Source organism: Sesamum indicum, linkage group LG10 (genome assembly GCF_000512975.1).
Source record: "Sesamum indicum cultivar Zhongzhi No. 13 linkage group LG10, S_indicum_v1.0, whole genome shotgun sequence".
Lineage (NCBI taxonomy): Eukaryota > Viridiplantae > Streptophyta > Magnoliopsida > Lamiales > Pedaliaceae > Sesamum > Sesamum indicum.
This window is the reverse complement of record NC_026154.1, coordinates 16198668-16215953: the sequence shown is the minus strand read 5'-3', so window position 1 is coordinate 16215953 and position 17286 is coordinate 16198668. Positions and strand designations below refer to the sequence as shown.

At 33.9% G+C, this 17286-nt stretch overlaps 3 protein-coding genes and 1 long non-coding RNA gene across 4 annotated transcripts; 3 read left to right on the top strand and 1 right to left on the bottom strand.

Moving 5' to 3' along the window:
* Window positions 284-1810, top strand: LOC105172875 (BURP domain-containing protein BNM2A-like). Its single transcript, XM_011094474.2, has 2 exons — window positions 284-694; window positions 790-1810. Exons 1-2 carry the CDS (start codon window positions 638-640, stop codon window positions 1618-1620), a joined length of 888 nt encoding a protein of 295 aa, XP_011092776.1. The 5' UTR covers window positions 284-637; the 3' UTR covers window positions 1621-1810.
* Window positions 1418-3200, bottom strand: LOC105172877. The gene is made up of 4 exons (XR_848684.2): window positions 3062-3200; window positions 2898-2939; window positions 2191-2339; window positions 1418-1616 (listed from the first exon to the last, which is right to left on the bottom strand). It is a non-coding gene; the product is annotated as an uncharacterized LOC105172877 (long non-coding RNA).
* LOC105172978 (formin BNI1) lies at window positions 7882-8817 on the top strand. The gene has a single exon (XM_011094604.2). The coding sequence runs from the start codon at window positions 7883-7885 to the stop codon at window positions 8759-8761; it is 879 nt and encodes a 292-aa protein (XP_011092906.1). The 5' UTR covers window position 7882; the 3' UTR covers window positions 8762-8817.
* Window positions 11483-17281, top strand: LOC110012738 (phosphatidylinositol 4-kinase alpha 1-like; the record flags this gene model as incomplete). The annotated part of the gene is given in 8 exon segments (XM_020697496.1): window positions 11483-12736; window positions 12847-13188; window positions 13272-13433; window positions 14606-14776; window positions 14974-15132; window positions 15224-15342; window positions 15431-15734; window positions 17183-17281. Coding segments are annotated over 8 exon segments (2268 nt in total), but the record flags the coding sequence as incomplete, so codon positions are not given.

Sequence of the window (17286 nt, the reverse complement as noted above, 5' to 3'; positions counted from 1 at the left end):
TATCTTGGAGGAACATAGAGTCAGCTGATGTCGCTGTAGTTTCTTGGATTTCATGGAATAAAATCTGTCCTCAAAGCTTATCTTCTGACTATGTGCCCATGTGCACTGTTACATGATCTTCATCTTTTGACTACTACACATTAAAATAATTAAATAATGTGTTTGACTTTCCAGAAAACTGGATTAGTTTAAATGACATAAGCAAAAAATTGTCATTTTCCAGAGACTCTCTCTCTCTCTGGCATGTAGCAGGAAAGAGGCTGAATCTTGAGTTTTAAATAAGGAGGAAAAAGTAGACTCTCTTCTGTTTATGAATAACTACTTGAGTTCTCCAACTCAGCAACAGGGACACCAACTATTAGTTATTATCATGTAGCAACAGAAAATGTCCACTTAACTATATCTTTTTGTATTCAATCAGCTGTTTCCGGAAAAATCAATGTAGTTGTAATCAGATTCCATGTCTTCGGCCTAGAATGTTTACCTGAAGCAAGTAGCCATGTGCCCTCTTTCCATTTGATCAATTATTTAATAAAAGTTCATGAGAAATTAACATAGAAAAAGGCTTATTTCAGAAGCAAAAGAGTAGCAGTGGGCAGAGTTTTTCAACTTTTCAAGAGGTTGAAGAAGACAAGATATGGGTTCTGGAATTAGTCCTCTAATCTTCCTTCTGTATTCAGTTTTGGGGCTTAAGGTAATATATCATAAACTTTACTGCTGATGGAATTCAGGCTATCAATTTTTTTCTACAAATTTCAGATGAATTCTTACACTTGATACCATTTGCAGTGTCTCCTAACAACTGAAGGGCATCAAAAGAATTTTGAGGAATTTGTACCTGGCATGAAACATGATGGTGACTGGAACAACCATCTTCGACTACGACCCAGTGATGATGGAAATTCTGGCAACACATTGCATGATCATTCATCGTTATCCCACATGGACCCTGAACTCAATGTGTTCTTCCATCACAATGACCTCAAAGTTGGGAACAAGATGCCGATTTACTTCCCCACAAAAGACCCTTCAGCCACTCCCCATCTACTGTCAAGACAGGAATCAGATGTCATTCCTTTCTCTTCATCCCAACTCCCTTACATACTTGAACTTTTCTCCTTCCCTGAGGGCTCCAAACAGGCCAAAGCCATGAAAACCACACTTGAACACTGCGAATTCCCACCGATCAAAGGCGAAACCAAGTTCTGCGCCACGTCTCTGGAATCCATGCTCGATTCTGTTCGTCAGATCTTTGGTTTGAATTCCAAAGTCAGAGTTCTGACCACGAATTACCTTTCTGATACAATATCCCTTCTGCAGAACTACACAATATCTGAACCTCCAACTGAAATTTTTGCTAAGAAGATAGTGGCTTGCCACACACTGCCTTATCCTTATGCGGTTTTTTACTGTCATGGCCAAGTTAGTGACAATAAGCTTTACAAGGTTTTGCTGGCTGGAGAGGATGGTGGCAGAGTGGAAGCTGCCGCCATTTGCCACATGGACACCTCACATTGGGATCCTAATCATGTTTCATTTCACGTTCTGAAGACGGTACCTGGTGCTTCTCCTGTTTGCCATTTCTTCCCAACAGATAACCTTGTTTGGATCCTATCCTGAACGCAGTTCAGATAGTGAAGTTCCTAGGTGGTTGTTAGCTTTACAAGAATAGTTGAAACATGATGTGTGTGACTATGTACCAATGAATTGCTAGTGATGCATTAATGTTGTAATCTTGAACATGGGTGGGTGGATTTGTAATAACAGTAGATACTATGCTGGGAACTTCTAATGTTCAATTGTTTTCTCTTGCTGTCTGTACTCTGTAATCATGCACTTTGTTAGTATCTCTGTTCATAGTAGGTGTATAAAGCAAACCAATTTGCGTGATTACGAATTGGCTAATTATACCATTGATAAGAGTTCATTAAGCTTATGTGGAGAAAGCAACAAATTTTGCAGGGTTGATGAAAGTTTTACAAAGTAACTGCCAAATAGTTGAAGCACATCTAAATAATCCGGATTATAGAGAACATGACCAATATTTCAATCATGTCACTTGATATCCTAAAAAATCTAACATCATATAGATATGCTAAAATCACTCCAATTTTTTAAAAGTTAACCACATTGCAGTTAATGCCACTCTAATATACATGGAAGATATGTAGCCTGTCCGAGTATACTTACAACAGAACCAGTGGCCTCATCATCCAAGAGACTTGGGTTCCAATTCTTTGCTTCACAGATTCCACAATTCTTCTGCTCGATCACAGCATCAGAGACTGGAGTTCTCTGGCCACCAGAAATCTCTTTTGGTCCAAAAGCACCAGCTGCTCCTGTAATAAGTCCTGATACACATTATTCCAAAGAATCCCAAAATGCAGTTAATGCAAGGTCTTTAAAGTGGAAATGAGATAAACGACTACTGGTCCTCTACAAGGATGCTGATACAAAGATAAACATCAGATCAAACTACCCACGTAAACATGCATTTGGTCAGTTAAGAAAAGATTCATCAACGGACATACGAAGAATGATAAAGTAATGGCAAAAGGGAATCACATTCAGAAACACACATTGGAATCAGTTAAATAAAAAGGATCGTACACGGGGCATACTCAAATCATACTCCAAGTTTAAATTTTACTGGTAAAATCTTCTATTAGCCCTTTATCTGCACAGATATTCTCCGAACAAACTGAGAGAATCAGCCATGTCTATACAGCATTTAATCCTAAACGATAAAGGGGTAAATCATTTTCATTCCCTCGTGTTCCGCTGATTCAACAATATTATAAACTCCTAAATGTAAATACCATAAAGCAAACAGAAAAACCAAAAATGCCATTGAACAATTCCAACCGCGACCATCTGAACTGTGAACTCCAACTTACATAATTACAGTACTTCCACTGCGAGGATGAGGAGCTTGAAATCTGCACATTGGTTCATCTATATATAAATATCCAAATAACTTTGAAAAAAAATACAAGAAATTTGAAGAACTTGAACTCTGATTGAACTTGAAACTACAGCAATTAAGAAAACAATCAGGTACCTTCTAGAACTTGCTGTGAGTAGCTGAAAAATCAACCGAAGTTCCGCAGCGGGTTTTGCAAAGAGCGATCTTCTCCGTCGCTGCCTCAGTCCTGCTCTTTGCAACAAGGCTTTCGATAGGCTTGTTGGGCCTACTCCAATCAAACTCCACTCGAACCCAAAGCCCAAATTTCTTTTGTCTAGAAACTTAATCAGGGCCAAGCCCGGCTCAATAAGGTGAGTGTATCAAGTTTCCATTTATTGTTGTCTCAATTTTTTTTTCCTATATATATATATATATATATATATTGAGAAACGACAATTACATTATTAAATTATATTTTAATAAATTGAGCAATATATTGGGTTCATCAATATATAATTATATCAAAAATTTTATAAAACGAATTATAATATTCAAATGAAATAAAATAATTATTTAACATATTTAATGAAATTTGAATTTATAATCTTGAAATTTGTTCATAAAATATCAATCTTAACTATGAGAGGAATTCCAATTCCATGGTGGAAAAAGATGATTTGCAACACAAATTGAATCATCAAATGAATATGCATTTGGATTGATGGAATTTCACCTACTCATAAGTTCTTTAAAATCGTATGAATAGTTTTAATTTCAAATTCTTTTATTCTAATTTGTTGAACATTGATTTTAAATCCTTCACCTCCAAATCCTTTTAACAAATTTGAATCAATCAATCCTAAAATTAAGAGATATCTTAATTAAAACTTATAACAAGTCAAAATATTCAAATTGAAATAAGATTTAGAGATACACCCTATCATAAAATTTGATATTATTACACATAAACCCGTATAGTTTAGAAAATTATAAATAGTACATATGATGTTAGTTTCCATTCAATAAATGGATTCATTTATTAGGAAATTTTATAAAATTTGTTGAAATCAGCAAAAAAGTTAAATGAAAATTCATATTTACATTTTGACGCACAAACTTATTGTAGATCAAATGAATTATTTTCTGATCAATTAAACTACCTCTATAAGGATGAAGATGTACCTCCTGATCACATGCATTAGTGTGTAAAGATGTATAATGATAGCTTGACTAGAAAAGGTTTGTTTGACCTTCAATAGTCAGTAATGAGTCAATTAGGGTAAATATAAAATTTTTATTCAATTATTTATTTTGTTGATAACAACAAAGTTCATAAATTTTAATTGATGAATAAATCTATTTGTTAAATAAAAACAAACATAAGGTGTGTTAAATATAATTTCTCAAAACCCTAATTGATGGTGTAATGTAATTATCCCAAATTAGAATTTGTTTAAGCTAAGAAGATAATAAATAAATTAGGGATAATTATACTCCCATCCCCTGAGATTTGGTGTAATTACACATAGGCCCTTTATGGTTTGAAAAATTATATCTGGCACTCGAGGTTTGCTTTCGTCTAACAAATAAGTCCTCTATTAGTCAAAATTCACTTAATTGCTGATATTAACACAAAAATTGATATCTACACTCGATTGATAAATTATTAACTTATTGTAGGTCAAACAATTTTTTCAAACTAAACTATCTTTATAACAATGAATATATATCTCCTTACATGCGTTAGTGCGTGAAGACATTTGAGGGTAATTTGGTCATTTAAAAAATTATTTGACCTGCAATAAGTAAGTAATAAGCCAATCAACGGTTAACATAGACTTTTTTTTTCTGATTTTTTTGTTAATATTATCAAATTTGATTAATTTTGACTAACAAAGCGACTTATTTGTTTGACGAAAACAAATATCAATGATGCTAAATGTACGTAATTTCACAAATTACAAGGGATTTATGTGTTTATATCAAAACTCAGGAGAGATAAGTGCAATTATCCCAATAAATTATTTGATTATTTATATAGAGGGGACACTTTGGGATGAATATTAACATTCATTAATGATAAGGTTAAACAATAATCCAGTAGTTGAACAGAATTAGATAATGTTGCACTTATAATTCGCATAGTTCAAGAAAATATGGCTGCCCATATCTCCAATTATTCTTTAATTATGCCAACAATCACAACTCAATTAATCATCCAAACTCTCATAATATTAAATTTGAGAAATTGACTGTTTTTAATAATTTCCTTAAAATATATGTGCAATATATATGTATCACTAACTCTTAGAATCATCACAAAATAAACAACTCTTTTACATTTTCTCATCAGCTAAATTAACAATTTTTATTTATGGATAATTACACTTTCTTCCATTTTGAGATTTAATGTAATTATCGTAAATCCTCTATGGTTTGAAAAATTATATTTAGCATCCCTGAAGTTGCTTCCATCTAACAAATAAGTCACTTTGTAAATCAAAGTTCATCGAATTTGCTGGTATTAACACAAAAATTTGTATTTACCATAGATTGACTTATTACTTATTTATTAGATGGAAGCAAACTTTAGGAGTATTAGATGTAATTCTTCAAACCATATGGGATCTACGAGTAATTATACAAAATCTCAAGGGAGGAGAGTACAATTATCCCTATATTATATTAACAGCTCCTGAAATTAGGCTAAAATATATAAATATCCTCTACTTTTTATAGAATTACAACTATACCCCCTAAGAGATGTTAATATAAAAATTGTTTTGGTCATATTTGTGTAAGTTTTACCTCTGGATGCAGGGTGTAATTGTAATTACAACTATTTTATTTTATTTATTTATTTCCCATATATACCTTCTTCTCATTAAGGGTAAAATTCAAACCAATTATCTTAAATCCCTCCACTAATCCAATTATTACATGCAACACAAATTATTAAAAGAGATAATTACATTTTTAAATTCATCTATTCATCCAATTATTACATGCAACACAAATTATTAAAAAGGATAATTACATTTACACTCCTAATCGATAGTATATTTATACATGATCACTCATACATTTTGAAAAGTTATATGTCCATCTATTGAACACGTCAACATCATTTGCACAAACTATCCATGATTTTAAAACAAGTACATGTACATCCATTCAGCACATCAACATTATTACATAAATTATTATTACTTTCAATTGTCAGTGATGATTTATTTAATTACGCAAAAAATAAAAATAATATGCATAAATAGACTCTAATTCATGAGATGTAAATATAATTATTTTTTATTAAAAAGCATAATAATAATTTCAAATATTCTTTTTTTCCCCTCCTATACGAATTAATTCTTTTTTTTTTTTTTAACTAGTACTGGCATTGTAATAGAACTTGATTAGAGAAGTAATCAATGAAAAAAAGGCAGGAACGGTCCTGATCATACAAACTCAGACCGTACCAATACTCCACTACCAGTCTACCACTGCGTCAGGTCGCATTTGGTTACCTCACGTCTCTCTGAGTCTGATCAGAATGTTTGTTTTTTGTATTGTTCCTAATAAGACAGAGAAATAAAAGAACAAAAAACCATACAAATATTTGAATTTAAGTTTAAAAATTAATTCATTTTACGTAATATATTTCTTTTCATTACACGAATATTAAAAAAAAAAACAAAAAGACACGATCTCTTAGTTTATGACGCCGTAAAATTAAATTTTAAAATACCAATTATAACCTTAAATATTTACACTAATAGAATTACTTATTTATTTTAAATGGTCCTTACATATAACGTTTTAACTGTTGATGTATTATTACCCTTCATTTTCGCTCATATTAATCATAAATTGATTTTGTTTTTAAAATTTGTGTTGTACTTTTCTGACTATATGTTTGTAAGTATTTTATAGAAATTTTTTTATCCAAATCAAGTTTAATTGAATCAAATAAATTATAAAGCAAGTGTGATACACTGACAATGTGATTTGTTATTTTTTTTAATTATACACTAATTACAATGTAAATATAATATTTTTGTCAAATCAATTAGAATTATCCTAATTGGATGATATTAATTAACATGTGTTTAGGATGCTGATAAGCCCAAATCGTGCAGTGTATATACATTATAACTAATTTCATAATATCCACATTTTTATTAATCCTCTCCTTCCCTAAATACTCATTTATCTTTTTTTTTTAAAAAAAATTAAAAAAAAACATTTTATAAATATTCAATGTAAAATATTTCCTTGGGGAACCAAATTAATTAGCTATATTTATAACCAATGAGTTGTAATAATTGATATATTTATTAATTTATAAAAATAAATTAATAATTTGTTAATTCAGAAAATAAATAATGAAGGCATGCATGCAAAACCATTTTTGAATTATTATTGTTCCGTTATTTTCTTATACTTTTTCTCATTCCATTATTTTCGGATTCTTATTCGGTCTCACGAAAATCAGAGGATATCCTCTTCAGTCCGGACTCCCTCTTTCATTTTTAAATGGTATAAGACAATGAATTATTTCTTAAGACTGCGTATGACTAAAATAAATTATAGTACAAATAGATAAAAAGAAAATCCTGAATTACACCAAAAAAATATTACTATTAATTACATTACAAATATATTATATATTTAAGTATAAAATTCAAATTTTTACAGGATAAATATAATTTAATGGAATTAAGAATTGGCATTTTTGTTTGGAATTGGAGTGAAAATAGAATTTGAATAGGGCAGTACTTCTCTGAAACCCAAACAAGATTTTAAATTAATATGCACATTTCTGTTTCTTTATCTGCAGAAGACCGCTCCCACCAAAATTCTCTAACAAACATCTATCCTTTCCGCCCTGTCTGCTTCTTCTTCTCTCTCTCTCTCTCTCTGTCTCTCTTACTTATTCACCTTTGCCCTACTCTGCTCTCTACACTAGTGCAAAAAGAGATGGACAATAGCCACCGTCGAATGGACAAAAGGAGAAAGCTCAACGACCGCGATTTGTCGATCCCAAGAAACTACCCTTCTTCTGATGAAGAAGATGATGATTTCTTGACCCTTTCTTTGTTCCCTACTGCTACTACTACACCTCCTCCTCCTCCTCCTCCTACTACTCTACCCCGTAACAGCTCCTCCGAACGCCACCACTCTCCTCCTCCGCCGGCGCCACTAGTACGAAGACTACCTCCGCCACGGCCGACGGTTGTTATCAACTCTCCGCCAAACAATACTAATGATGTTCCTGGAGATACCTCAGGCGGCGGATCGCCTTCCCCCGTCGTGGCTTCCTCCTCACGTCAGCCGCGCAGGCGGCGGACCCCTTCCAGAGCCCCACGAGACGAGAAAATCACGCCGGCGTTCCCCTGGTCCACCGAAGACCGCGCCACCGTGCACACGATGAGTTACTTGATCTCGAAGCAAATCTTCAGTATCAGCGGCTTGGTCCAGTGCAAGAAATGCGAGCGTCTAGACACATTGAATTTCGATCTGCGGCAGAGGTTCTTCAAAGTGGCGTCGTACGTGGCTGAAAACAAGTTCATCATGTGCCAGCGAGCCCCAAAATCGTGGATGAACCCCACCCTCCCCAGATGCAGGCTCTGCAAGGAAGACAACAGCGCCAAGCCTGTCATCTCCGAGAAGAAACGAACAATGAACTGGCTGTTTCTGTTCCTGGGTGAAATGCTGGGGTGCTGCACACTGGATCAGCTCAAGTGGTTCTGCAAGCACACCAGGAATCACCGCACGGGGGCGAAAGATCGCGTGCTCTTCCTCACGTACATCGCTATATGCAGACAGCTGGAGCCAAACGGGCCTTTCGATATTTGATTGATTGATTGATTCATCATCAGCTTGTTTAGTTTTTACGTACGTAGGTTTTATTTGCAATTCGTTGTGTGTGTGTTTTAGCGCTTTTGGTTGGAATGCATGATGAGTAATGGCGTCATTAGCGTGATTAATGAAGGTTTGAACAGTCGCATGCAGCATTAATTAGTATAATCTGTCTAGGGTTTGAGAGTAGTTCTTGAGTTGGAGTTGGAGATATGTAAGATACGCACTCTTGGTTTCTTGATCATTATCCTACTATCATATTCATTATAATATACAATGCATCTATTAATTAATCTTTTTTCCTATTAAGTTCATTTTGATTACTTCTTTAATCACCATTATTATGGTGTTAATTATGAGGGTTTCATCTCTCTCTCCGAGCAGGTTGAGAAAGGGTTCTCAAAAGTTATGGAGACAGTTGTGGGATTTAATTGAAGATTCTCTGCTATATCTGTTAGATATATGGAGAATGAAAAGTTCAAATCAATTACAAAAGGACTACTTGTTATGGGGTTTGTCTATTTTTTTTTAACTGTAAGTACACTAATTATTCTAATATGATTGATTCAGATTTAATCGAATTGGGTCCAAATTAAAATTTTTCAAAAAGTATATATATTGGGATTTCTATTTTCTATAATTGTCTCTGTAATTATTTTGCTTGATTCTATAATTTGTTTATAAATTTTATTAATTATTAGCGAATGTTTTAATTATAATTTCTTGTAGTTCACTAATTTGTCTACTATGAAATAAGTGATTAAATAAAAGTATTAGATATTTAGTTATATGAATATAGATATTTAGTCTAGTTTTTAGTAGCATTGTTTAATTCTTTATTTGCTTTGACCATTTGTTGGTTAATTTATAAATATTAATATATTGCATATTGGATATTATAATATGTTGATTGATTTAAAAATATTCATTTATTTCTTGAAAAAAGAGTAAAAATACTGAATATTATAATCTCGTAGTTTCATTAAGTTTCTTTCTTCATTTGATCTTGTTGTAAGTATGTTAATAATGACTCAATTGGTATGTTTGAATTAATTAATGATATTGTGTCTTATATTAAATTAATATATTCTTAAAAAAAATAAGTACAAATAAATATATTTTTAATTTAATTACTATTTTAAAAAATTAAAAATGAAAACATAAACAAAGATGCATGTTTTAAGATTCCTAAAAAAATCAACTTGAGTTTTCTGATAACCAATTCAATTTTGAAGTTCAATTCGTACAACAGAATTTCCACTAGAATATATATATATATATATATATATAAGTTTCTTTCTTCATTTGATCTTGTTGTAAGTATGTTAATAATGACTCAATTGGTATGTTTGAATTAATTAATGATATTGTGTCTTATATTAAATTAATATATTCTTAAAAAAAATAAGTACAAATAAATATATTTTTAATTTAATTACTATTTTAAAAAATTAAAAATGAAAACATAAACAAAGATGCATGTTTTAAGATTCCTAAAAAAATCAACTTGAGTTTTCTGATAACCAATTCAATTTTGAAGTTCAATTCGTACAACAGAATTTCCACTAGAATATATATATATATATATATATATATATATATATTCCCTTTTCTTAACATGCAGTGTCTGTTTAGACGAGGAGTTGGGTATGAATTCCTACTCGTTTATTAATAAAAAAAATATAATTTAGTACATACAAATTATTACTTAAGTGAGAAATAATATATTTTTTGCTCAATGGTAATAAAATATTATTATTATTGTAACCTTGTATAAAACTATATGTTCATTAATAAATTTACGAAATTAACACTCATCAATTTCTCATAATATATTTGCTAGGATTAAGTGATTTAGTTTTAGTACTAATGGAAATTGAAGTTATAAAAATGATCGCGCATACTTTAGTTCCCCTTGGATTTTCTGAATGATAATTATATACATAAGTACATTAATATCTTAATAAATTAAACAATATGTTGATTCGATCGACGCATCAATATATATCATTAAGAACATTACAATAAATATTACATAAAATAAGACAAATATTGACAAATTCTTGAACCCATAACCTCGGAGTTGTTGATGATTTATTTAACATACATAAGTGGTTACACGTGAGTTTTTTTATGGGTCTCATAATTTTATTTTACTGAATCCAGAGCCAAAGCTAACACAATACTTTTAATATTATTTTTCTATATTTTTTATATTTATTATTTATGTTAAATAGTATTTTTATAAATTAAAATAATATTATAAAAATATTTACGCTTTAAATATGCATCAAAGAAACAAATGTATTGAAACTGTTAATATTTTTCAAATTAAATTTAAAACATGAACATGTAAATAGTTAATTTATAAAATTATTATTTGTTACATTATATCATTTGATACGTATATATCTAAACACTAATTCAATACATTAGTAATTCAAATAAAGCAAACACATTCAAGCAATACAGAAAATAGCAAATTATTATAAAAGTAGACGTACACTTATAATTATAGGATTCAAACTCACAACCTTTTGATTATGAAGGGAGGGAGCTTTAATTTTGGTACTCGATGTTTTGGTAATAACGTTTGGGGCTGAAGAAGAATATTCGGAAATGAAGGGAGCAAATATGGAATTTGTGTATAGTTTCCAAACAAGAAGAATCACTTTTAACCACCTCCTCCCTTATTCTTGGAATAAACGGACAAATAATACCATGAATTGTATAACTCCAAAAGCTAACCGTTAATTCCCTGCTGATAATCTCAATAATTAACGCAGGAATTCCATTTTTTTCTGCATTTAAAAAAAGAAACTAACTCACAAAGAACAAAAGATCTGAAAAGGCGGAGGCGGGTAATGCGTGTGCCCTCAAGAACAACAACGCTCAGGGCGAGGACGAAGAGCAGCAGCAGCAGCAGCAGCAGAAGCAGAATCTACGTCGCCAATTCATCAAAAGTTGACAAGCATTTTCGCGTTACATGCATTCTCCAATCAATAACAAGTTTGTTGGAATTCGGAGAATTTTGACAAGTACGGATTGGATTTGGGGGTGATGGATTCGTTGGTGGAGCTCTGCGATTTGGTGGCGGAGAATCCGACGCAATTCGCGGGGAAAATCGCTTGGCTTTGCAGCCGTTGCCCGCCGGCGGAGCTTTTGTTTGTCGGGTCGCCAAGAGTTACGAGGTCTCAGCTCAATGCGGTACTCGCAGTCTCGCGATTCCTCTCCAAATGCGCCACTACCGAGTTGGAAACAGTCAGATCAGCGATCCTTGCTTTTTACCGCTCAATTCCGTCCTCCTTTAATGTTAATTTCTGGCCGCACTCATTTTCAGGCGACGCAATTTCTTCGTTTTACAAAGATCTCATGAGATACATTACAGAAGCAGCCCAAGTGTCTCCCACTTTTGCTAGCGATGTGGCTGGGTTCACCGGCGACGTCGTCATGCAGACGATACGTAATGGTGATTCGAGTATCTCTAAGATTTTCTTGAGCGCTATGTGTTTGAATTTTCCTCCGATTCTGCCGGGTGATGCGAATAAATTGATTTCTCTTCTTCTTGACGGATTGGACGTCACTGTTCCAAGTTCACCAAGGGACGCGATGTTGACCACTCCTACTGGGGCTTCGGTTCAGAGCTCTCCACTAAGTGTGAACCATGGCAGCACTGATTTGGGAGAGGCTCCAAGCCCCGCAGCTTTTGGGGTTGACACACCATTTTCAGGGGATGCTAAGGGCTCTGGGGATTCGTTTGGTGGGAGCAATGACGGTAGCGGCGCCCCCGTGGGTATTAAAAAAGCTGTGTTGTCGTTTGAGGGGGAGTCGGTGGAGAGTCTTCAAAAACTAGAGACTGTTTTGCAGTTGATTAGACTTGTATTAGATAAGGCAGATATCGATCTTAAGCTTCTGGAGCAAGTGAGAGGGATTGCAAAGGGTCAACTGCAATCGATGCTTGCTTTTTTAAAGGTAAAAATACTTTAATGAGCTCAAGCATTTTGTTGTTTGAGCTGCACAGAAAAAAATTTACTGAAAAAAGGGCAAAAGGAATAGCTACATTCTTTTTCTTATGTGGACAGATAAGGAAGCGTGAGTTTACAGAGCAAGGGCAGTTACTGAAAGTTAGGGTCAATAAAAAGCTGTCCGTATGCCAAGCGGCAGCAAAGTTGCATATTAAGACTCTGGCGTCTCTTGACACCGAAGGAAAGTCGTCAAAGAGGTTATTGCATGGAGCTCTTGCTTTGTTGATAGAGGCTTCAGAGGCATGCTTGTTCTCAGTTTGGCGGAAACTGAGAGCTACTGAAGATCTCTTTCGCTGTTTGCTTGCTGGGATTTCTCAAGCAGCTGTTGCTCGAAACGGCCAGCTCCTCCGCATTCTGCTCATTCGTTATAAACCTCTTGTGCTGGCTACTTGTGCTCAGGTATGTTCATTATTTGTTCTATTAATGCGTCATGATGATTAGTGTTTCATAGATGTGTTTTCACTGTGCTTTACTATGCAAAGGCTGATAGTGGGCCAAGCAGTCAGGGAGCCATGTTCGAAACTGTTTTGAAAACATCCAGTGAGATAATTGAATTTGGATGGACCAAGGACCGTGCTCCTCTGGACACTTTTATAATGGGACTGACTACTAGCATTCGCGAGCGAAATTACTATGAGGAAGAGGTCAGTGTCACTTAGTAGCTATTTTCATCTAGTAATTGTCGCTGTTTTAATTTTTATACACGTTATTATCATCATCGACTTGATTTTTAATAACTAAAGCTGGTTAATTGTTGTTGATGTTCTATTTTCTGTTTTCCATCATCTATCATCATCAATTCTTCCATCATTACAACATCATATTCTGGTCAAAAGTGCTAATTGTAAAAAACTGTAATTATATTTCATTTTATAATATAGCAAGGCTTGTATCATGTTTCACCTTTCAACTTGATAGAGGCAGCCCAAGCTAGATTGTTTACATTTTGATATTAGTTGAAATATAATGAGCTCTTTTTAGAGCCAGGGATTTAGCCTGCAGTAAGAAACTCCCCCTCCTTCCACCAAAGTGGAAAATATGGTAATAACAAAAGTAATTGCTATGCTGTCTTGTATGCCTTTTATTAGGTGTTTTATGTTTATATGAACGTGAACTTAGGAATTATGTAGTTTGCGTCAGCTGCAATTGGTTATTTGTCAGGATGTCAACTAACCATGTTGTGGATAACAGATCAAATGGAGTTGACAAACTACTAAATCTTAAATTAGAGTAATATTACACACAACAAATGCGCGCACACACACACGCATATCATACTTTGGACCAAAGCTGAAATGTAAATTTGGTATAGTGTTTGGATTTATCATAAACAGGATTCTTTACATTTTATGTATTTCCATGGTGATGATGAGAATGGGCGGTATTACTCATTATTTAATCCCAGTTGCTTAGGTTGAAGATAAAGTTGTTATAGTCTCTGGATTATTAATATTGTTACAGAAACAGAAGTGCAGGAGTGCGTGTTACTGGGCATTAGTACATGTTATGTAGAATAGTCTTCCCTAAATTCTGGTTGATATTCTGGGTGTAGTTATAACTATAATATGTTACTATATTTACTTATCAGATCAAGAACTCCAGAGAGCTGAAATAAATGGAATCTCATGTTCTATGGATTACTGAAGGTGCTTTTAGGGACTATATGGCAATTTAATGTATCGTTACTGCAAACTGATTCAAACTATTTACTATTCTGTTCATAGGTTTTTTATACACGGTGATAAGTTTTTTATTTGCTCTTTCAGAAATTTTATTGTTTAATCTATGTGATCTTTTTATATTCTTCTGCTGTCAGGATGGAAAAGAGAAGCAGGAAACTCCACCTCTGCAGCTGAATGTCATATATTTGTTAGCTGAGTTGAATGTTGCTGTTAATAAGCCTGAAATGGTTGACATGATACTGCCTCTATTTATTGAGAGTCTAGAAGAGGGTGATGGTTCAAATGCAGGCTCACTAAGGCTTCGAGTATGGATCTTTTTTCTGTAATTCGTAATATCTTTTTTTCTCTTCTTTTACTGTTACTATGTTATTTTAAAGAGACCCAATAAAAAGAGAGAAATATCCTTGCTGCATCTCTGGAATATTGTCATTCTAATTTACTTCTGCTTCTCATTAAACAATTTGCACTTTATTCTCAACCTGCTTTTGTTGAGTTACTGCAGCTTCTTGATGCTGTTTCTCGCATGGCGAGTTTAGGTTTTGAGAAGTCTTACCGTGAAGCCGTGGTTTTGATGACAAGGAGCTACCTAGCTAAACTCTCTAATGCGGGCACTGCTGAAGGTAAAACCGAGGCATCTGAAGCCACGGCCGAACGTGTTGAGGTACTTCTAAACTTCTTATCGCAGTTTTTGGTTGCATAATATTCAGAAAAGTCATAATGAATGGATACTCACTGGTCGAATTACATGCTAGATTTTACCTGCAGGATTTTTGTTGATTGCTAGAGGCATTACAAATAGTAAATTGCGGTCAGATTATCGTCATCGCTTGATGTCACTGTGCTCTGATGTGGGCTTGGCAGCTAGTGGAAGGTAAAGTCTGCAACAATGACTTATTCTAGTGTTATAGTTGAGCTGGAAGCACCGAGTAATTTTCTTACCAGTGAAACCAACACTTTAGGAGTGGAGCAGAGTTTCTTGGGCCCCTTCTACCTGCGGTTGCTGAAATATGTTCAGACTTTGACCCTACTCTTGACGTGGAACCATCAGTCTTGAAGCTATTTAGGAACTTGTGGTTCTATATTGCGCTCTTTGGGTTAGCACCACCGATACAGAAAGCTCAGGCTATGACTAAATCAGCACCCACTGCAAATACTGTGGGTGGCACGACTACCATTGCTCTTCAAGCGGTGGCTGGACCTTACATGTGGGATTCATCATGGTCATCTGCTGTTCGGCGCATTTCTCTAGGGACCCCACCTCTTGTAAGTTGACCTAGGATTCTATATCATGTAGTAATTAATCTTGTGAACCAATTGGTTACAGGGAATTTTGAACAAGAATATCCTTGCATCTATGGAGTATTCTAATTCTATTAATGTTGCTTATGTGGAATGGTGTTTGTATTTTCTTTTCTGAAGGCTTGTGTATATAACTAACCATCATAGGAGCTTTCTACTTGTATCCAATATTTAAACTTAGTACTGCTGAACTTTCTCTTTTAAGAATCAGTATCATGTTTAGCTGCTCTTCAAGCTTCATCTATTTAGACTTGCCTTTTGTCTATTGGCATGCTAGTGTTGGTCCTTGTAATGGAGGAATTGCAATCTCTGACTTTTAGTCTTTATTCCAGGTTGTTTTCAATATCTCATCAGAATACAGCTTAACAAGTATGAAATCTGTTTGTCCTTATGATGCAAAATCTTAGGCATGAGACTGATGCCACTCTAAATATTTCAAGTGAATCAACCCAAAACCTTCACTGTTTCCGACCTTGCTGAGGATTATTGACTCTTATAAATATGATAATATTGCTTTACCTCTCTGTCTCTATCCCTCTCTTTTGGTCTCACTTTCTCTCTCAAACTTATTTATTCCTTTGACTTCAAGGATTTGATTCGAAACAGAGTCTTTCATAATGAGAAATCATTTTCCCTGTGATTTTGTTGCAACTTTTTGAGATATTCTGTGATTCAGCAAAAAGCAGATTAGACCCTTGTATCCTCATTATGCATTTAAAATTTTGTAAAATAGTTCTCAGTAGTCGTTTTAATTCATCATTCTTTTAAGGTTTTGGTCAACATATTCAATATATAAACTTCAAATGCGAGAAGTTGAAAATATAACATGGATATATAAGTTACCGCTTCTGTTTCTTCTACTTGGTGGATTCTGTGACCCGTGTAATGAAGAGTCTACTTTTGTTTTCCTAGAGATATTAAATATTTAAATAATTGTCATCTTTAACAACTTAAACTTGTAGATGAGGTGGTCATATGCCATAATATCATAGCTAATTGAAACAGGAGGTCGGAGGTCCTGTGGTCAAATATCGCTGCTAATACCCATTTTATGAAAAAAGAGTTTCACAAGGCTTCACAAAAGGACTTAAACTTTTAGAACATATGGTCATTCAACAATTTTACTGCAACGAGGAATAATGAAGGAAAATGAAGCTGCTGTCTCACTTTATTTTCCTCAATTGACAATACAAGAAATCTTAAGAGGGAAAATGAATTGTTCATCCTAAAAGTACCCAATAGTTCTTGACATGCATCGACACTGGGCTCATGATTGTGTAGGGAGATTCTTATTATTTGGATACGCTGTGCTTGCTTGATATATGCAATTCTTGATCATTGTCACTGTACATGATTTTTTGTTTAACTCAATAAGTATATTTTGAGTTCTGAAAGAAAATATGTATTCACAGGTGGTGAGTTCTGTAAAATGGCTCGAGGATGAGTTGGAGCTTAATGCTCTTCACAACCCAGGAAGTCGACAAGGGAGTGAGAAAGCGGGTGCGAGCCAAGCCAA

What these genes read in the sequence shown, in the direction of transcription:
- LOC105172875 (XM_011094474.2), top strand. Translation starts at nt 638, where the DNA reads ATGGGTTCTGGAATTAGTCCTCTAATCTTCCTTCTGTATTCAGTTTTG. An exon ending in ATTCAGTTTTGGGGCTTAAG is followed by an intron (nt 695 to 789) that starts GTAATATATCAT and finishes TACCATTTGCAG; the next exon opens with TGTCTCCTAACAACTGAAGG.
- LOC105172978 (XM_011094604.2), top strand. Translation starts at nt 7,883, where the DNA reads ATGGACAATAGCCACCGTCGAATGGACAAAAGGAGAAAGCTCAACGAC.